We start from the raw sequence: 19,957 nt of genomic DNA, 5'->3' as shown, positions 1-19,957 counted from the left end.
GGGTCTCCTCGTCCCCTCTCTCCCTCCCGCCGCCGCCCCCTCCCCGCCCCTGCGGGCTCCCGGCGCGCACACACACATTTCCTGACAATTAGCGAGCACACCTTGGCCGCGCGGCCTCCGGCGGCGCCGCAGCTTTTGTCTCCCGCCCGCCCGGGGCTGCGAGGCGCGGGCGCCCGGGAGCGAAGTTGCCGCCCCGACGCGCTGCCCCGGAACGCCGGCCGCCGCTGCCGTCGGGCGGGCGCGGAGGGCGGGGTGGGCCGGGCACGCCGGCCCGGGGCTGGGGGGCTGCAAAAGAGAGGAGAAGAGAGAGAAAAGTAAGGCAGCGCTGGCCCCTCTTCCTTTGTTATAACCCTGAGTGTGTGCGGGCGTGAGCGCGCGCGGGAGTGCCTGTGTGTGCACACATACGTGTGCGTGCCTGCGTGTGCGCGCGCGTGTGCAAACGCGTGCCTGTGTGTGCGGGTCGGGGCCGGCCGGGGGCGGCGGGATCCGAGGACGCGGGGTGGCGTGGCCTGAATGCGAGTGGAGCCGCGTCCCAGGGCTCTCGCGCTCCTCCCGGGACTCGGGCGTGCGGGCAGGTAGCCGTCCCGCCCCCTCCCGCTTCTCAGAGCCCTGAGCGCGGAGTTTGTTCACCGACGGGCCTCGTGCGGAGGGGGGTGCGGCGTGGCGGCCTGGGCGCCGGCCTGCGGGCGTGGGGGAGGGGAGTGCCCCCCCCCGCAAGGTCTGCCCCGACCGCAGGGGGCGCACGAGGGGGCGTTCCGGAGCCCTCAGCGCGGCGCGGACGCGGCTACGTGGCCCTCTTCCACCCGGGGAGGGCCACTGCCAGCCCCGGGAGGGCGCGAGGCTGTGGAGGTGGCTCGCGGGGCTCTGGAGGGAGCGGGGGGGCGGCGAGACGAAGTCTGTCTAAATGCCAATTCCCTGAAGTTCAGCGCATCGGTTGTCATTTCATACCTTAATGCATATTTATGCTGCGCCGAAATAGGCTTCATAATTAACTCCCGGAGTCATCCGCAGAGGTTAAAGGGACCCCGAAGATTTGTGCATTGATTGGGTACCACGGCGGTGTCTGTGTGTGCGCGCGCGTGTGTGCGTGCGCCCCGTGCGAACCCATTGAGAAGAATAATTATTTTTCTCCACTGGAAGCTACAGCAGAGAATCAGACAAGGAGGGAAGAGAGAGAGAGAGAGAGAGAGAGAGGTTGGAGAGGGACAGAGAGAAAGAGACAAAGGAAGTGAGTGCGAGAGGAGACGGCTTAGCATCCGAACTGTGAGTACTGAGCGAAACCAAATAGGCAGAAAGTGCTGCGAGTCGGGGACCCCTCTGCCGGGTTGAGGACCGAGAGCAGCTGTGGAGGACTCGTCTCTTTGCCGGGGTGGGGGTGGGGTGGGGTGGGTGTGTGTTTGGCTGGACGATGAGGGGTCCTTGAGGCAGGGGTGGACTCCGGGCTGCGGGTTCGGGCACTCACCTGAAAGCCAGCGCTGACCGGCAGCGGGCTGCGTCAACCGCAGCCCCAAGTCCGCTACAGGGAAACCCCCCACCCCGCCCCCATTGCCTTTGTTCCTTTTAAAGGTTTTTTGCAGCTGGTAAGATTCAAGGGGGAGTAGGAGAGGGAGCTAGAGAGAAACCCGTTTTGGGTGCCCCCCCTTCCCTTACCCCATGGTATGGCGGGCTGGGGAAGGGGCTATGAATGAGGCAAGGATCAGGACTTTGTGACACCTGTGCATTTGTCTAGCACTAAGAAGGGAAAAGCAGAGGTGCCCGGTACCCCTGGGACAGGAGTCTTCAGGTGACCTCAGCTGGGGAGACCGAGAGAAGCCATTTCTAGAAGCAAAACCACCAACTCTTGGCCCGGGGTCCTCCGCCCACCTCCCTCCTCGCCCCTGGCGCCCTCGCACATGAAGAGGGGCTGGAGCTAGAGGCCCGCCCGGGAGCTGGAGCCTTGGCCTGGGTGGGGGCGGGGGAGGCCGCTCTGGAGAGGAGAGCTGCTCCCTTTGCTGAGAAAGGGTCCATGACAGGGTGCCCCTAGGGAACCGGGCTGGCTACCAGCCCCTGGCTCTACCAGACCTGTCAGGAGAGGGCGCCTGGCTGCCCAAGGGAGAGCCCGCCCTTCCTGACCGACATTCCACAGTCTCCCTTTGAAAGTGTAGTATCCTGCCCTCCTCCCCTCAACCCTCATTAAGAAATTCCTCTTCAGGTCTGATTTTACTCTGTCCTGGTGATTTTTCCAGCGTACCTTCATCTGCCAGTGAACAACTTGGCCAGACTTAAGCCTTAAGAAGGGGTAACTTCAGAGGGAAATTCAGCTCTTTTGAGGCTGGGATAGGGGTCCTGAGATCACAGAGCTATGTATTGGTTGTCTTCTAAGAAGCCCCCTTTTGGGGGTGGGGGGTGGAGGCCTTAAAACCCTGCTTGCATCCTCTAGGAGGATAATGCTGAGGCTTGGGACTGGGAACAGCTTCTGTCACTCTGTTTCAGCTCCCCATCACCCCACCGGGGCCTATCACAATCAGTAGAAAGAGGAACATCTCTTACACATGGGCCGAGCGTGCACACACACACACAGAGGAAGAAGTGTATATCCAGCTGCAGCCACTCCTAAAGGCATTAAGAGGAAGGAGGAACCCTCAAATAGGGAGAAGCAAGTTCATTGTAACCCCCAGGAGGTGGTGTGGTGGCTTTAGCTGGTGGAGGAGACAGGGATCAGGTTGTAGGAGGGCTCAGAATGCAATCATATGTATAGGGGCGCATCTTCCCGCAGGACTGCCTGCTTGGTGGCCAGGCCTTACCAAGTGCTGTCTCCCGGTGCTTAGCACTGTGCCTGTCCCAGTGTTTGCTAAGTGAGTGGCTGCCCCGAGGGCCTTCTCCCCACCCTGAATGCGCCCTGCCTCTTCCTCTGAGAGGCACTCTTTAAGACTTGGGAGAGCCCAGCTGTGTAATTCTTTAGACTAGGCTGCCACTGCCTGCCCTTTGTGGGTTTGGGGGCGCAGGGGAGGAAAGGAGTGGGAGAAGAATTAGGCCTGGGCAGAACATCAGAATATTTTGGTATTCATGAATTGCTCAGGTTGAAATGCATTGAGTTTGCCAATGATCCGTTATTGTATTTTTCTTTAACAGCGTAACTGCTCTGAAGGGCTGAACTGTGGCCTGGGTCCTGTGTTTGGGGAGGCTGGATTCTGGTGACGCAAGCACTTCCCTGGGTTCTTCTTCCTCCCAGACCCCAGTTCTGGAGCTTTGTAGAAATGCAGGGGCAGCAAGTATCAAGGCTGGAAAGATCACCCCCTCTCCACTCCCTCATCTCTCCCAGCTTCTGTCTTTGCATTCTCCTTCCCCTTGGTCTCTCTCTGCCTTGATTACCTGAGACTGCCCGAGGTCTCCTTTCTCTCCCCTTCCCTGAGAGCCCAGGGGCAGGGAGCTCCCTGTTGGTCTGGGAGGGCTCAGAGGTGAGCCCTCCTGAGACAACACAAAAGTCCTGGGGAAAAAGAAAATTCATGCCTGACCTTTCTGCTTTCTTACTCCGGTGGAGCCAGGGACCGAGAGGGGACCTGAGCTGACCAAGCTCTGGAGTAGAGATGGAGGGAGGAGTCGTGGGAGTCTGAGGCACAGGGAAGGCTACCGGAGGGTTCAGAAATAAAGCTCTCAGCCTGTTTTAGCGACAAGCACGCTGCTGGTCTGGTTCGGGTCTGGAGGACCACGTAAGGGAGACTGGCAATCCATCTGGAACTAGTCTTCTCCTGAGTCCGTTCTCGGCCAGGGACTGTACCCGTTGATCATCCTGATTACAACTCCAAAGCCAGACATCTGTTTGGGGCAGAAGCAGCGGAGGCAAATCCCTGAGGCTCCTCTGAAGTTTCAGACGTGCCTCCCTTCTCCCGGCAAGTGGAGTCGGATGCCAAGGTGCAGCACAGGGACGCTCCTCCCAGAGAGCGGAGGCATGGGGGAGCCCCAGACACACTAAACCTGGAACGTGGGAGAGCCTAGATCTCTCCTCCTTCCAGGCTCACCAGCCATCCACTCATTCATTCGGCAAATGGATACCTCCATCATTCAGCCTGCATCTTCTGGTATACTTCTGGTATACTTCCAGCTTAATCCCTTCCAGGTTAGTGTGTGTGTGTGTGTGGGTGAGGGGGTGAGAACCTCCTCCTATTCAGATTTTTCCCAATAGCCTGGTTTCCTGCCCACCAGGGGCAAAGATGCACGGCTGCCGGGCTCCAGGCTGCCCCAGAAGGTACATAAGTATGAAAAGTTCTGAGAGGAGAAGTCGGCTCCAACATAGACTCATTAAATCTTGGAGTTGATGGGACCTTGGATTGGATCTATCTCGCCAACTGCCAAGTGCAAGGGTCCCTTCTACACTAGTAGACCATTTACTGGGCACCTACTTTGTGCCTGGCAGTGGCTCTGAGACGTGGTTGTGTACCTGGTGTTTGACTTCCTCTGGAGGCAGGGAGCACAGTGGCTCCTTTTGGAGCCGTTCTAGGTCCTCTTCTGCTGCTCCTTTCTAGAGCAGAGCCCAGTCTGAGCCCCTTGCCCCTTCTATCTCTGGGTTCCTCTCCCCCTCCATCTGTGGCTTTCTCGCCAATGGAGGGCAGGGTAAATGGCTTGCTAGCCCCAGCCTCACAACCCTCCTCCTTCTTCTTCTTCTTTTTTTAAGATTTTATTTATTTATTTGACAGAGAGAAACAGTGAGAGAGGGAACACAAGCAGGGGAAGTGTGAGAGGGAGAAGCAGGCTTCCCGCTAGGCAGGGAGCCCGATGCGATGCGGGGCTCCATCCCAGGACCCTGGGATCATGACCTGAGCCCAAGGCAGACACTTAACAACTGAGCCCCCCAGAAACACCCTCACTCCTCTTCTTGTAGAGGATTGCTTCCCCATCTGGCTTATCCTCAGCTCCAACTGCCTCCAACCCCAGTGAGACCAGACTGAGCCTGAGGTTCAGGGTGACGGTGTGCCCTTGCAGGGAATGGTGGGACCCGAGGCTCCTAAAAGGGGAGTTGCTGCTGCAGCCTGTTGTCCGAGGGAAGAGGCTTCGGTGTCCAGGCTCACCCCGTTCTCCAGTTCACGTGGGCTCAGTGGCACTACCACTGGAGAGGGAGGCACAGGGCAAGGGGCACATGGGCATTGGCCATACCCACTCACCTCTATAAGCCTCCGTTTTCTCATCTGCTAAATGGGATTGAGAATATTAGGGTTTGTGGTCCTGAATAATTATAATTAATCAACAGAGACCGAGCGCCCGCATGACATACATCTTTCCCTCAAATATTAGTCTCTGTCCCTTTCTCCCCTTCGCTTTCTCCTCTCTAATTTCCTCTTGCATCACCGCTCTGCCCCCGTCATGATCTCCTTCAGCATTTGCTGTTCCCTCCGCTCCTGCCCCTCCCTCTGTTTTGTCCCCCATCTCCTTTCACTGCCTCCCGGTTGCCCCGCCCCTCCCCCACCTCCTGCCCCTGTCCGTGGCAGGGCCCAGGCTGTGCCGACCACAAGACAGGGCGGGAAGGTGGCTGTCTTGGCTTCTCATTAGAGGCTCAAGAATGTGTGGAGTCATGAGGGACAATGAGAGCCAGCAGCAGGAAGAATGGGGCCTCTGTCGGGGCAAGAGAACTTTCCCCAATCCTCAGTTTGGCTGAATGGGAGTACCTGGGGGCGGGGTGGGGGGTGGGGTGGGGGGAGAGGCCACAGGTGGTAGGCAGGGTGTGGGGGTGGGGGGAAGCTGGCAGAGCTCCCTGGAGCCGGCCACCATGGGGATGGATTCTTAGCATCTGGTGGCATTTCCGGGGAGAGCTCAAAGCTCAAAGGTGACTGTCTCTCTGTGGGGACAGAGCCAGGGAGGCCATAGAAAGAAGGTGCCAGTGGGCAGCCCGGGCCCCAGCTTTCAGTACCAGCAGAGTTGCTGAAGATTCGGGGGGTGACCACAGAGGACACAGGAGTGGTGGGGGTGGTCCCAGCTTGAGGGCCTTTGGGCCCTCACCAAGTAGTGACCTTTCGCTAGAAAGCAGATTCTCAGGATTGGAGGAAGCAGAGAGCTGACCTGTGTCCCCTTCCTCCACCTGCCAGCGAGGTCTGGATGAGCCATTGCCGGACAGATGTTCCCTCCCCCACCCCGTTTCTGGCCCCAGAAACACCTCAGACACGGCTCTTTATGGTGCTTCCCTGGGGCTTGTCAGGTGGGCTGGGGCCGGAGGGGCAGGGGTTTTCCTGTGCCCGGGGCCAGGAATCTGAGGGAACCACCAGATGAGGGGGGATGGGGGGGGCCCAGATCTAACTGGTGTGTGGATCTTCCAACTAGAAGGATCCACGAGTGCAGGGGCAGAGGACGTGGAGGGACACAGGGTGGGCGCACAGAGATGGGGAGAGCCAGCCAGGCAGGAGAGGGTGGCCTCTAGGGAGCCGCTTCAGGTCTCCTGCCAAAAATTGAACCATAAAAAAGCTGGAGGGGAGCAGCAGGGGAAGGAAGGAGAGAAAGGCGATGGGGAGGAAGGGAGGGGAGGAACAGTCCCTCCACACCAATAGCCCGGCAGGGGGATGTGAGTAATACACGGCTGGTTCAGAGGGAGTGAGATCAAAAGCGAGTAGATACAAGAGGTTTGTGCTTCACCGACCAGACAGCCAGAGGCTCAATGAGACCTTTGTTACCCAGGCCCAAGTCAGGGTTGAAGGAATACCTGACCTCCTCCGCCTGCCCAGCCCACCCCCACCCCCACCCCATCGGCCACCGGGCTGGGGGAGGGGCAGGCCAGGGCTTCTCAATGAGTCAAGTTGAGTTGGGCACAGCTCAGACCAGGCTGGTGGGCGGGAAGAGGGAGGAGGCCTGCCCTCGCTGGGCGTGGAGCTTCTGGGGGTAAGTGGGGGAGTGAGTGGCTGCCAGGAAGGCAGGAAGTGGCTCTGCGGGAATTCTGAGGAGACTTCCAGGGCCAGGGGGCCCACCAGGTGAGCCCTCCCTGGGACCCCAGCCCCTGACTCCAGTGTCCCTTGGAAGGGGACTGAGGGCATTCTGCTTGAAGGCCACGGGGTTCTGCTTGGAGGCCACGGGCATCCGCGGGTCCTCAGTCTGGGATATGGGGACCCACGGGAGAGGGAGCCAAGGGAGAACCAGAGGCTCCTGGGGTTGGGGCAGATGCCCAGAAGTTCAGGTGGGAAGTTGGAAGATGTCCAGCAATTTTGCCTACAGGTTGGAAAGGACGCGCGCGTGGGTGTGTGTGGTGTGTGGTATGTTGTGTGTGTGCCCTGTTGTTCCTGCAGTGTGGGAAGCCCAGTCTAGGGAGGTCGGAAGCCCAGGGTCCTGAAGAGAACCGGTGAGCCTGCGCCCTGAGGTGAGGGCTGCCGCTGCTCCCTGGCAGACGCGGGACCTGGTCTGAGCCGAAAGTCTCTCGATTTGCTGCCAGGGTCCGCAGCCCCTGCGGCTTCCCTCAACCTGGGCTCCCTGAACTCCTGTCCTCCGAGGCTGGTGCTTGCCCACAAGCGACCCATCAGAGCAGAGGAGGAGACAGTCCTTGTGTTTGGAACACATCTTTTCCAGGGTTCTGAGACCTTGGTTCCCCTCCACTCAGCAACTCCCCGAGTCCTAGAGATGCCGATACCAACCACCATACACTGCTGGAGAGCGAGCTGCAAGCACCCCTCCCACAGCATCACCCAGGGGTAGGTCCTAAGCTCGCAGCCCTCAGCCTGGGATGTCAAGCTCAGGCCCCTTCCTGCCTCCATCTGGGGCTGAAAACAAAGTCCCGCTTTCCTCTAAACCACAGGAGCGCCGGTAGAGTTGGTCTGTAGCTGGCGGCCCCCTGACAGTCTAGGAAGTGTGGGCCAGCCCCCAACCTCCGGGGTGCTCCGGAAACGCATTTACTCCTCTAAAGAATAGGACCTCCGGTTCTCCTTGTCCACATCCCCGGGCCCCCGTCCCCCAAATCCCACACTCAGGCCCTCATCTCAGCCTTCCTTTACCGAGACCCTCCTTTGCCCTCTGCTTCCCGTGGCTGGACTAGGAAGGGTTAAGTTTTGTAAGGAGAGCAGCTAATATGGGGCCCGGCCCTGGGCCCTCCGTGGCAGCAGCACCATTGAAAACTGCGGCCTTACTCTTGGTGGGGGTTTTGGAGGGGGGGGGGAGTTAAGGACCCTGAGCAGGGGGCTGGAGGCTAATTAAGGGAATTGGAGGAGGTCCTTTATGGCCAGGAAGCCACCCCTCCTCGTACAGGAGGGAGGCCCATTGTGTGGGGACTTTGTGGGGCCAGAACTGGAAACTCGTTACTGGGAAGGCTTTAACGCTGGAGCCAGGGCAGGTGGTGGGGGATGTGAGAGAATGTGACCTGGCCCATACCTCGAGGGTGGCAGGGCGGCTGGGGAGGGTTGGTGGGGAGGGCTCCCTGCTTCCTTTTGAGATTCCCACCGCTGGACCCCCTCAGCTCTGCTGTGGCCTATGGCTTTTCATTCCTATGTGATTGCTGTTTCTAATTCATGTAGGGCTAAAAGCCATGGGCTACAGTGAGGGGCACACTCCTCCTGAGATCTGCACTTCCCTCCCCAGAGGACCAGGCTGGGAGCCAGCCACAAAGGGGGTATCGGGAGGGGTTTCCACTTGGGGATGGGGTTATCCAGGGGATCTGGTAATGGAGGGTCTGGGGCTAGGCTGTGTGACCTTGGCCAAGTCACTCTCCCTCTCTGGGCCTGGGCCCTTGCTCTGAAATGAGGAGGCTGTACTGGTGATTCCAGAGGGAGTTCCCTCTGAGTATGGAGACACATTCGAGGGGTGCTGAGGTCTGTAAGTCTCCTACCCCTTGCCAAGTTACTGAGGACTGGCCTATGCTCAGAGGTTTGGGGGCCGAAGCCAGAGGCCTGGGGCCACACAGCACTCAGGCCTTCCTTCAGAGGCCCCAGAACAGTTCATGCTTCTTTGCCTCACTCACTTCTCTGTGGTCTGCTCGAATGCACAGCCTTCTCTGTGTAAGAGAGACCTCGAGACTTGTCAGTGGCTGAAACGGGAGAGCTCAGGTGGGCTACTTAGGGAGAGGAAGTTCCTCAGAGGGAAACTAGGAAGACAGCCTCCCGCTATGGGCTGCAAGGGGCAGTGGGAGGTTCCTAGCTCCTGGTTGGCCACCCTGCCCTGGCATTGGTCTCCCTCTCCCTGGGTCTATGAATGGGACCTGTTCTTATTTCCCACGGCCTGTCACTCATCTTGCCTGACTGCCCGTGCCCGTTCTCACTCACGTTCCTGCCCTACTGTCCCAGCCCATGCAAATCTACCTAAGTCCATCCCAGCCATCCTGGAATGTTCCAGCAGATGGAAATAAGGCAGGCAGTCTGGCTGGAGAAGGAGAGGAAGTACCCTCCCCTCCCCTCCCCTTTCAGCGCCCAGTCTGTCTAAGACCACTGAAGAGGAATCAGAGAGTACTATATTTGGTATTGAGAATCAGAAGGCAAGTTACTTACAATGTCTCCGAGCCCTTAATCTCCCTGACCAGCATTTATCTAGTGTCTGCTAGGTAGCAGACAAGATTCTATCCATCTGACCTATACTCGTTTAATCCTGGAAACGACTCTAAGATAAAAATTACTATTATTATCCCTTTTTACTTTAGGAAATCTGAGGCACACGGGAACTAAGAAACGGGCCCAAGTTCATGTGGCTAGTAAGGGACAGAGCTGGGATTTGAATCTGGCTCTTAAATCCCATCATGCTGGTGCAGGGAAAGCCAACAAGGCAGCCCATGGAGAACCACTCTGGAAGCTGGAAATTGCTGCATGCTCGTCCACAAACTGGCTCTGTGGCCCAACTCTAATCACCCTTTGTCCATCGCTGGTTTTCTTTTTCCAGCAAGAAGACCACAGGGGCAAAAAAAAAAAAAAAAAAAAAAAAATCAAAACAATTGTAGAAGCAAAGAAAGGGCCAGCCAGCTGCTTTCCGCCGGGGCTGCTCCAAGCCCCTTCCCCCGACTTGCCCCAGCCTGGGTGGTGTGAGGCACAGGGATGAGAATTGGCAGGTGTTGTCACTCTCCCCCTCGGTTCTCTTGCCCAGAGCTCAGAGGTGGCTAGAAACTTCCCCCACCTCCCTCCCTGTTCAGCTGCCCCAGCGCAGAATGAGCCTCTGCTTAGAGGACATCCAAGTTTACTGCCCATTGCTCCCGGATCTCATTGACAAGTCAGGTGGGAGCAGCGCCTCCTTCCTGCCTCTGCAGCGAGGTCCCTAACAGGAATCCCGGTGCACAGTTTGCTGGGAAGGGCCCCCGCAGCCCCAGGCTGGGCCTGGACGAAGAAAACAGACGACCAGGCCAGCTTTTGCTTCTCTAAAGCTCCAGCAAGGCAAGGCTCTGAGCAGGGGGTTGCTGGGTAAATGTTGGTTAAATGAATTGTGAGCCCGGAGAAGGGGGACACAGAGCAGGGTGGCCTTGCTGGACCTGGGCCCAGGGCACCTCTGGGGTTACAAGGTTGTGGATTCTCTCTGTTCTTTGTCTCTTGGTCACTGCCGGTGTTGCTGGCCTGGAGGAGGTACGTAATTATATATTTCACATAATTGTTCAACCGAATTGAATAGGCAAGCTGGCCTCCTGCCCTTTCTCCCTGGAGGATTCGCGGATCAGAAGCCCGTGTCTATCCTGGTCCCTGCCTGCAGACAGCTGAGACCTAAAAAATGACCCCGAACCTCAGTGTTGGTCACAGTGCTCAGAGAGACCCAGCATACGGCCTCCTCTGAGAGAGCAGGCGCATGTAGAGCAACACAGATTCAAGCCGATCTCTCTGGTTGTGTGTGTCCCATTTTTTTTAGTGCAAGTGGAGTTTCACTGCTGAAACTCTGCTCCTTTCAAATGCAAAGACTATTCAAAAAAATCTCTGCCCCATTGTTAGAAGAGGATGGCCCTAACGTCTGACCCCTGGAAGCCCTTCTGGCCCCAACGGTCTGGACCTGGACTGCTGTGCTCCCAGCGTGTCAGGCTGACAACCCTTGACACACTTAGGTTGACTCTTCAGGTGGGTCAGCCTCTGCCAAGCAGCGGGCCTCCCGGAAGGCCCTGGAGGTCAGGGCTTCAAGACATTTCAAGACTTCACGGTCTGACCCTTCCAGTCCCTGGGGATGACCTTTTCAGTCCCCGGGGCCCCAAGTCCCTCAGAACCACTGCTAACTGCCTGTTTGTCCTTGCAGTCTTGAGAGGTGGGAAGAACGTCCCCTCTTTCTCCATAGGTGGGCAAGGAGGAAATAAGCAGGAATGGCCTACAAGCATCAGAGGCAGAGAGGACCTTGGCTCCCGATTCCAAGGAGCTCCGTAAACCAGAGGCTGGAAGTCAGTCTCCAGCAGGCCAAGAAGGAGTTAATCTCCAAGGAGAGTGAGGGCTACTCCCAGACTGGAGGCCTGTGCCCAGCTCTGCGGCTGCCAACTCCGGGAAGAAGTCCTGGGATCTGTAGTCTGTGTCACCACCCACCCGTGGCCTGCCTGTTTGTCAACACGGTCGTGGGGACTACAGTTCCCAGAAACCTGCAGAGGCCAGGCTTTGGGGGAAGGGGTGGGGTGTGAGTCTCGGTGGCAGCAGGAGGGAGAGGGAGGAGGTGGGGAGAGAAAACCCAATTCACCCCCTTCCTTTTTAATTCTTTCTCCTGGTGTGTCTGCTCCACCGCCCGAGCTAATCCCCCAAATCCGGTCTCCTAAGCCGCAGCTGCTTCCCTTCGCAGTGATGAATGGCTCGGGGAGGGAAGGTGAATTCATATTTTAATTACTGAGGCGCGGTGCTAAGGGGAGCTGGGGAGGGGCGGAGGGCTCAGCATTGTTCTAGAGGCGTGAGGCGCCCCTCCTCACTGGGTCACTTCTCTTTTGCCCTTTACCTGGGGTGGGGGTGGGGCAGAGTGAAGCTGGGAGGGCGCCTCATGGGAAGTTCTCTGCTTCTGCTTTGGGAGGTTGAGGGGATGGGTGGGTAGGAGGGAAAAGACTCCCTTTCTGGTTTGTTAGAGGATTCCTGGCAAGTCCCAACACTTGTAAATACCTCCCCACTCTTCAGCCCCCCACTGCCGTCCACTTTGATGGAGGACACCGCCAAAATTTGAGGCTCCCCAGAGCTCGTGGTCTGCCAGCGTGGAGCCCTGGCTGGCCCCTCTCTTAGTTTCTAGCCCAGTTCCTCTTGATCCCTCCATGTGTTTAAGCGGCCTCTGACCCACTGCCCCATTTTGTCTGGAGGTGCCGGGGCTGGGGGGCCCTGGGAGGGTTCCTGGGATAGATTGGAGAAGCGGGGTTGAGGCCAGAGAGGCTGGGAACCCCCTCGCGGTTGGGGGTGATGTGCTGTGGGTTGACGGCTCTTCTGCTTGGGCTCCCACAAAGCTGGCTAAGTGGAGCATCTTTCTCACCCCCAGACCCCGGGTCATCTCAGCCCTGAGCCGGGGAAAGGCCAGAGAGGAGGGTGGGGAAGAAATCTGGGCCAGCAGCTTGCAGTCCGATGCAGCCAACCGTGAGCCAGCAGGGGTCCGTCCAGTGTCCACCTTCCTTTCCTTCCTGTTCTGAGTTTTGGGAGCCCAGCTTTCTATCCCTTAGCCCCTCCTGGGCTGGAGGCATGAAAGCTGAGGTCAGAGGGGAAGCTGCAGGGTGGGAGCGGACGTTTCCATCATGAACACGGATAAGTGGGGGGGGGGGTCCCTTCCACGCGCTGGTCCACTTGCTTTCTGGAAACTCTGGACTCCTTCGTTTTGAACATTCAAACCCCTTTCTCTTCAAGTAGACCTACCAAGAGCAGGTTCACCAGGACCTGACATCCAGGGAGCCCTCCAGTTGGTGCTGGGACACTGCCAAGGATGACAGGATGAAGGGGAGGGGGCAGCACCGAGAGCGGAGCGGAGGCACCGCGCTGGCAGAGGGATTCTGAAGGATGCACGGGACGCAGGGCAGGAGGGACCCGGAAATGGGAAGGGGTTCTCTGCTCCACAGGTCCCCACTTCAGGGGCTGGCCCAGGGACCTGCATCACACCCAGGACCCAGACTGCTTCCAGGCCTTGGTAGGGAAGGGGGAGAGGGGAAAACCTGCATTTATATCAGAGGACCCAGGACCCAGGAATCTCCGGGAGATGATTGGCCCCCCGGATAGCTCTCAGGAACTAGGTTGTAGCTTCTAGCCTAGCTCTTGAGCCATTTATTTATTTATTTTTAAAGATTTTTTTTTTTCCTCTTTTTTTTGACAGAGAGGGAAAACACAAGCACAGGAGTTGTGGGCAGAGGGAGAGGGAGAAGCAGCTCCTTGCTGAGCAGGGAGCCCGATGTGGGGCTGGATCCCAGGACCCCAGGATCATGACCTGGGGTTGAAGGCAGCTGCTTAACCAACTGAGCCACCCAGGCACCCCCTAGCCCTGGGGCAATTTGATTCGACCCTCCTGAAACTCTGAAGTGAAGGTCCTGGTGCCTACAAACTCTGCCCCCCAACACTTTCCACAGTGAGCAAAAAAGCCCAGATGGTCTTGTCTTTCCTAAAGGACCCTGGGGAGGAATATTTACGCCAAGGGGCATGCTTTGCTGTTTTTGTAGAACAGGCAGATATTGGAGGGGAAGTAGAATGGAGAGGGAAGAGGATCTATACACCTGGGGGACCAGAGAACCCGAGCTGCTCCTAGACCCAGGCTTGGGGTGGGAGGGTCATGGCCAGAGCTACTTGACCTGGCTTGGTTTTTTGTTGTTGTTGTTGTTTTTTCCTGGCTTGTTTTAATTATGAGTTTCTTCCCCAGATCAGCTTTGTTGTGCCTCCCAATGTTTCCCCATGTCTTTTTCCTGTAATCATGGAAATGCTTTGTTGATAGTACCCTTGATAGGCATCCCCCTAGCCAAGAAAGTGTAGGTGTTAAAATTACTGATTGCAAGGAAGCCCACCTGGCCTCCCTCCTTTCTCCCTGGTCAGCTGAGGATGCCCAGTGCCCTGCTAGCCCCTTAGGTTTGGAGGCCGTTAAACCTTGATTCACCTCGTGGTACCCTGAAATGAGGAAATGAAAGCCCAGAGAGGGACAGCCACTTGCCAGGGTGACACAGCCAAGAATAGAACCCAGGCCATCAAGGTCCCAGTTTAGATCCCCGTCTCTCTAGGTTTGTCACAGGAGGGATCCAGAGATAGCTGCTGTGGAGAGATCTAGAAATATAGTAGTTGTGTCTCAGCTCTGTCTATATATATTCCGGAGATGGCTCTCTGCTCTTTCTAGATTCTCCAGGAGAGTGGGTGTATGTTGGAAAGTGGGCGATTGAATAACCTGTCTACCTGCCCGTGCTGACTCAAGCTGGGCCTCCTGCCCACCCAGCTCGCCGCTGCAAATGCATCGCACCTATTAATTACAGTCACTACAGTCACCAGCTCTGTTAACAGGACACTTGGAGGGGACAGGAGGGGAGGATCCCGACAGGACCCAGCCCCGCTGGGTGCCCTGGGCTCAACAAGAACCCGCCACCTGGGCCTCTGCTCTGCCTGGAGAAACATGCCATTTGTCCAAAGGTGCAAGGCTGGCCAGATCTGTGGAACTGTCCAGAGGGCTGGCACCTGGGGCTGGCCAGATTCCTCAAACACAGTGGAACCCCTTGGAGGTGTGGTTAGCCTTTGGGGCCTGGGCCATTGGAAGCAATCTCGCCCAAGAGGCTGGACGACAGTCAGGCCTCGTGCTTCCTTGACTTCAGCGTTTGGGCTGCACCCCTTGTCTCCCTTCTAGAGGGGGATGTGATTCAAAGCAGGCCTTGGAGGCAGGCTGACCTCCATGCAAGGTTTTCCCTTTGGGCCGGGCTGCAGGACTGAGCCGGCTTGAACACACGTGTGCTCTCTCCCAGGGAGGCCAGGGCAGCTAAGTGAGCCGGAAGGATCTGCAGACTGAGTGCCAGTCCCCTGCAGCCTCCTCCCATCCTTAGCCAGACCGCCCCAACTGCCACAGGGGGCCCTGCCTTGGGGGCTGAGAGCTGTGCAAGTGGGGGCAGGGGTGGGGGCGTAGTGACATGCTCAGCTATCCAGTCTCAACTGAATTTTGTGCCAGCGAAGAGGCTCTTCTCTGCACCCTTTACCTCCCAACCTCTTGGTCCAGCGTAGGTGCTCAATAAAATAGCCTGTTGGCTGAAGGAACTCTGCTGTCTGTTCTCTGCATGAGGAGAACCGTGAATTGTGTTGCTCTAAGCAGTCAAAGACAGTCCATTCTGTTCTCTACAGATTGCCCTAAGGGTATCAAATAAACCGAGCCTGCTAGGAAAGGGGGGACCCCCTATCATCCCCGGCACTCGGTTCCAGGAACCAAGGTCAGGGCTGTGTTGGATACAGGTCCACAAAGTCCTCCCTTGGGATCACGGGACTGTGTGACCTAAAGGGGCGAGTGGACCCCCCCAACCCCTGTAAGGTGGCACAGAGCTTACTCTGAGCCTCCTTCTTCCTGTCCCCCAAGCAGAGGTGTGCGGTGAGGAGCTAGGCAGAGGAGGCAGGAGGAGAACAGGCAGCAGGTGCTGTAGCTTTCTCCTGCCTACCGTGGACTCTCCCAGGCTCCGATCAGAGGGATGACATCAGCTCCCCAGAGATCAGGACACTCTGACTTTCACAGAGGCTGTTGTGTGGTGGCCCCTCCCCCTGGCCTGGGTGAGAGGGTTGGCGGGGGCCTGGGCACCCTCAGGGAGTGGCAGTGACTGGTCAGCCCCGGAGGGCTCTGGGAACATTAACCCCAGCTTGCTTCTCTCTCCCGCTTTCCTCCTGTCCCTCTTCCTCCCTTGCCTTTCCCTGCAGATCTTCTCTGGTGAGCTCCCCCCAGCCTGGCCTAGGGCATGCCCCAGTTCACTTTCGCCTGCTTCTGTGGCCTCCACGGCTTCTGCAAGATGAAGAGGAAGAAGGAGGAAGTTCACAGACAGCGGGAAACGGCAGTGTGAGCAGGACCCGGGCCCCCATCTCCCGCCGCCTCCAGCAGGTGCCAGACCTGAGGGCACCCACTTCTGGTAGGACCTGGCCAACCCTCCAGAGACCGAGAAGCCCTGGGGCGGCCTGAGGTGTGAAACTGCTTTCGGCCCTCAAGGGCTCCAGGTGCTCCACTCAGGGCAAGTCCTCCCGGAGGGAGGGATGCACCGCCTTGGGCTAGGAGCCCTGCTCCCGGATCGGAAGCGGGCTTTTCTGCCAGAGGACCTCCCGGCAGCCCGGACCCTGGAGGAGGTCGCAGGCAGCCTAGGCAGGGTGCAGGCGTAAAACAAGACCCTCCAAGCCCGGGATGGAGTCGCTCCTGGGACTCCGGGACCTGAGGCAGGAGCCTCTACAGCGCAGCACCCCCGAGAGAGGAGTCTTTTCCTGTCCCCTCCCCGCGTCCTCCTGGGCCGGGTGCAGCCGGGCCCAAGGTGGGCAGCCTGCTCTCGAGTCGGACGGCAGAGTCGGGACAGTGAGAGGCAGGCGGTGTCCTCGTGGAAGGAAGCCGGCTGCGTGTCCCCCGCACACCGGAAAGCCACTTTCCTTCCAGCCCTGGCCTCCGGGACCCTCTCACTCCCACCAGGCCTCCTTGCAGCAGCCCACATGTGGGGGCCCGTTCCCCAGGCCCCGAATCCCCTTCTCAGGAACTGTCTTCCAGGGCCGGACTGTGGGACCCCTTTCCTGGACTAGACCATGTCCTCCCTTTATTCTCCCTTCGCCCTGCCTCGCCCTTTTGCCTCCTCTTCCTCTTCTCAGAAGCCATAGGGAGGGAAAGGCTTGCATGTTGTTGTGCCTTTAGGGGAAACCGGGCAGAGGGAGCCCTCAAGGACTTGCCTTGACTTCTCCCCTCCTCTCTGCCCCCCTCAGTCAGACTTCCAGGGTCGGTCTCTTCCCCTCCACCAGCCTATTTCCAGCCGGTAGGAAGCAAACCAAAACCTATCTCCTTCCTTCCTCTCTCCTCCCATTTGCTAGAACTTACCTTCTGTCACTGTGCCTGAACCGCTCAGGGGCTAGAGGGTCACACGGACAGCAGGCCCGTGGCAGAGACGCTTCCAGCAGACTCTGTAGCTTTAGCAAATCCCCCCTCTACTTCACTACGTAGCTTTAGCAAATCCCCTCTACTTCACTACGGAGCAAGTCAGCCCAGGAACAAAGTCAGATCCCCTGCAGCATCTAGGGACGGAATAACCTTTCTGAGAGTTAACAGGTGGCCTGGCTAGAGAAGGTCAGGGCCCCAGGACAGAAGGAGGGGGCTGGGTGCCCTTTCCCTTGGAATGTGACTGTCTGGGCAGTCCGGGAGGGCAGAAGTCCTCTTCCGCCGGTTCATCCAGAACCTGGAAGAAGCAAAGGCACATTCTATCCTGGCAACCTTCGTCCGTCCAGCTCATGCCCCATGCTCAGGGAGATTCCCAGAGTTTGGGGCAGATCTGGTGGGATCCAGGTCATCTTTGTGAAGCCGGAGCACAGCTGATTTCTTTCCTCTTATCCTCCAACCCCCTCCTTGGCCTCTACCATCCAGTCCCAGCCTTGTGCAATCTGTTAGTTCCTTTTATATCCAAAGAATTATAAACAGAAGTCCTTCCCTCGAGGAAACAGCAATAAAGGCCAGTGGGGTCACAAGGGATGGAAGAAAAACTCCCCAATTCTTTGGGCTCTTACACAGCAGAGGACTTGGATGAGGCACAGAGATGGGCAGAAAGGCTTTTCAAGGGTACCTTGATCCTGCCGCAGGAGAGCCCGCCTGGAGGGCATGTGTGTCCCTAGCGGTCACCTGCGAGGCTGCAGCCCCAGGAAAGTCACTCCTGCGGTGGAGGATGAAACTGAATCCCCCGGAGCCTCAGAGGGATTGGGTGTTAGGTCCTGACCACAGAGGCTCACCCCGAGGAGAGGTCAGGAGGGGCGGTGAAGGAGAGAGCTGCCCCTGCGCACCTCTCAGGCCTTGGCAGGAATTTCAGCTGCAGGGGTTTGGCGGTGAGCCTGTTCAGAGAGCTCCTTGCCCCCCGAGGAGAACTCCTTTGGCTCCAAAGGGATGCTGGATATCGGAGCCCCTGCTATGGGAACATGGGAGCGGTCCCAAGGTCAAGGCCTCTCTGAGTGGAGGCCCAGTTATGCCTGCAGAAGGCAGCCCTTGGCCCCCAAGCCAGTGGCCCCTTCTTCATCAGGGTGAAGGCTGGGGCCTGTGCTGAAATGTGGAAGTAGGCGGACAGCAGCAGCTCTGAGCCAGACACCCCCCACATTCTGTTGTCCCTCGGCTTCCTTCTCAGGGAAATGGCAACTTTGCTCTTCTCAGCCTCTTGAGAACCAGTCTGGACACCTGCGCCCCTGTCTCTCTGCCCCTGGGTGAGCCCAGGCGAGAGGTTTAATCCAAAAGGGCAGAAGCAGCCCCACTGTCCCCAGACCATGCCCCCCAGGCCTCTGACTTGTAGACCAGGCTTCTCTTCCTTCTGTTCCTTCTGGGGGAGTGAGGTCTGGCCACCTCATTTCCTGCCCTGCGTTGAGGCTCCTTCGCAGAGGACAGGTGGGACCGTGTTGCCCTTCCTGTTTCTGATTCCCTCCACGCCACGGTTCTCTCCCAGACTCCACGTTGAGGAGGGGGCTGGGAGCTCCTGGGTGGGAGCAAGGGACACGAGAATAGATGATTCTGGGAGGGCGCAGGCCTCTCCTCACTGTGTCGCCCTGAGTCCTTGTAGGAGGGCAGGAAGCCTTGGCCTCCCTGGGCCTCAGTTTCCCCCTGTTGTGCTGCGGGCCGCCGAGTAGGGGATAAAGAAATGGGAGAGGTGCTTGTGCCTCGAATGTTGTCTGGGAGCCTGGCCCTCAGGGTTCTTGTCTCAGGGCATTTTAATTAGAATGTCATTTCCTTTTCCATTCCCAGGGAAGGGCTTTCTGGGTGTCGCACAGGAGTCCATAGAAATATATAAGACTGTTATTTTTGAAAAAAAAAAAAAGAAGAAGAAGAAATAAAAAGAGCAATCATTTAACTGAATTGTGCATGAGGTAGTGCAGCGGGATGCAAAGGGCGTTGGGCTGGGAACCGGCTCTCCCAGGTTCCAGCCTTGCTTCGATACCGGTGACCCCGTGTGACTGAACCTCATCATCCTGTCTGACTTCTGGGACTCAGTCTCTTCCCGTGAACGTCCTCTAAGGAGCCCCCTCCGGAGGCCAGGGCTCTGTGTGTGGCCCTGGGACGCTGAGCCTCAGCTGGGCTCAGGCGGTGGAAGAGGAGGGTCGCAGGGGCCCCGCACTCCTGGCCTGCAGCCCATGCGCTGGCAGGGCAGATGCAAGCGATATGGGAGATCTGAGAACGGGTGGGAGTGTTGAGAGGGACGCCCAGGCTCCCAGAGCTGCCACTGGAATCCTGTGCCAGTGCTCCGCGGAGTCCTGCCTCTCCTGCCTCCAACAGCCAGGCTTGTCGCTGCACCCCAGGGTTCCCCTCCTGCACACACATCACCCAACCCCACAACACACACCAGCCTTTGCAAGTGGGTTGGCATCTCAGCGGAGGCTGCCTGACCCGTCCTGCCTCATCACCTTGCCTTCTGCAAGGGGAGGGGCCTTGGGCTGCTGTCTGCCCTGTCTCCTGAAGGAATGTGCAGTTTGCCCACTGGTTTGGGAGCGTGGGTGGTGGGATGGGCTGATGACAGACGGACCGTGTCTGGACAGAGAGCGGCAGCCCCCAGGTTCCCAGCTCTCCATGGAGGCTGCCTCCTGACCTCAGCCACTTGCTTCATCTCTCCCAGACTCTAAAAGGTGGTGACAAGACCCATTTCCTCCCTACCCCACAGGAAGGCACGGGTTACAAGGGCGCTTTGTATCAGAGGTGCCTCGATGTGGCTTGTACTTTTGGAGACAATACTTGGTTTACCATTATGAAGGTGGGCTTTCACCAGCAAAGGAAATCTCACTGCTGCACTTGGTGGGCCCCTCGTAGACCGGTCCAGAAAGCCCAGTGTTCACGCTGAAGGTGGCCGCTGTGCCCAGCATGGGTTGGGACTGACAACCCCATCAGAACCAAGAACCAGAATCTGTTCCCAAAGAACGAACCCTTCATCCCTCTGGCACAAAAGCAAGAGCATGAGCTGGCTGTCATCACCCTGTCCCCA

General features: G+C 58.0%; 1 protein-coding gene across 4 annotated transcripts; it reads left to right on the top strand.

The window, feature by feature from the left end:
- The first annotated feature begins 963 nt into the window (after window positions 1–963).
- Window positions 964–18,835, top strand: BLACAT1 (BLACAT1 overlapping LEMD1 locus). 4 transcript variants are annotated; one of them, XM_082702137.1, is made up of 3 exons: window positions 10,510–11,679; window positions 12,328–12,422; window positions 15,693–18,835. In XM_082702137.1, exon 3 carries the CDS (start codon window positions 15,731–15,733, stop codon window positions 15,830–15,832), a length of 102 nt encoding a protein of 33 aa, XP_082558263.1. In that variant the 5' UTR covers window positions 10,510–11,679; window positions 12,328–12,422; window positions 15,693–15,730; the 3' UTR covers window positions 15,833–18,835. The 4 variants fall into 4 exon arrangements, with proteins under 4 accessions (XP_082558264.1, XP_082558263.1, XP_082558261.1 ...); XM_082702138.1 differs by lacking the exons at window positions 10,510–11,679; window positions 12,328–12,422 and adding an exon at window positions 964–1,263; XM_082702135.1 differs by lacking the exon at window positions 12,328–12,422 and having other exon boundaries at window positions 11,271–11,679.
- Window positions 18,836–19,957: the final 1,122 nt, after the last annotated feature.

The sequence above is a fragment of the Mustela nivalis genome (genome assembly GCF_964662115.1).
Source record: "Mustela nivalis genome assembly, chromosome: 16".
In the NCBI taxonomy this organism is placed as follows: domain Eukaryota; kingdom Metazoa; phylum Chordata; class Mammalia; order Carnivora; family Mustelidae; genus Mustela; species Mustela nivalis.
This window is presented reverse-complemented; position numbering and strand designations above follow the sequence as displayed.

What these genes read in the sequence shown, in the direction of transcription:
- BLACAT1 (XM_082702138.1), top strand. Translation starts at nt 15,731, where the DNA reads ATGCCCCAGTTCACTTTCGCCTGCTTCTGTGGCCTCCACGGCTTCTGC.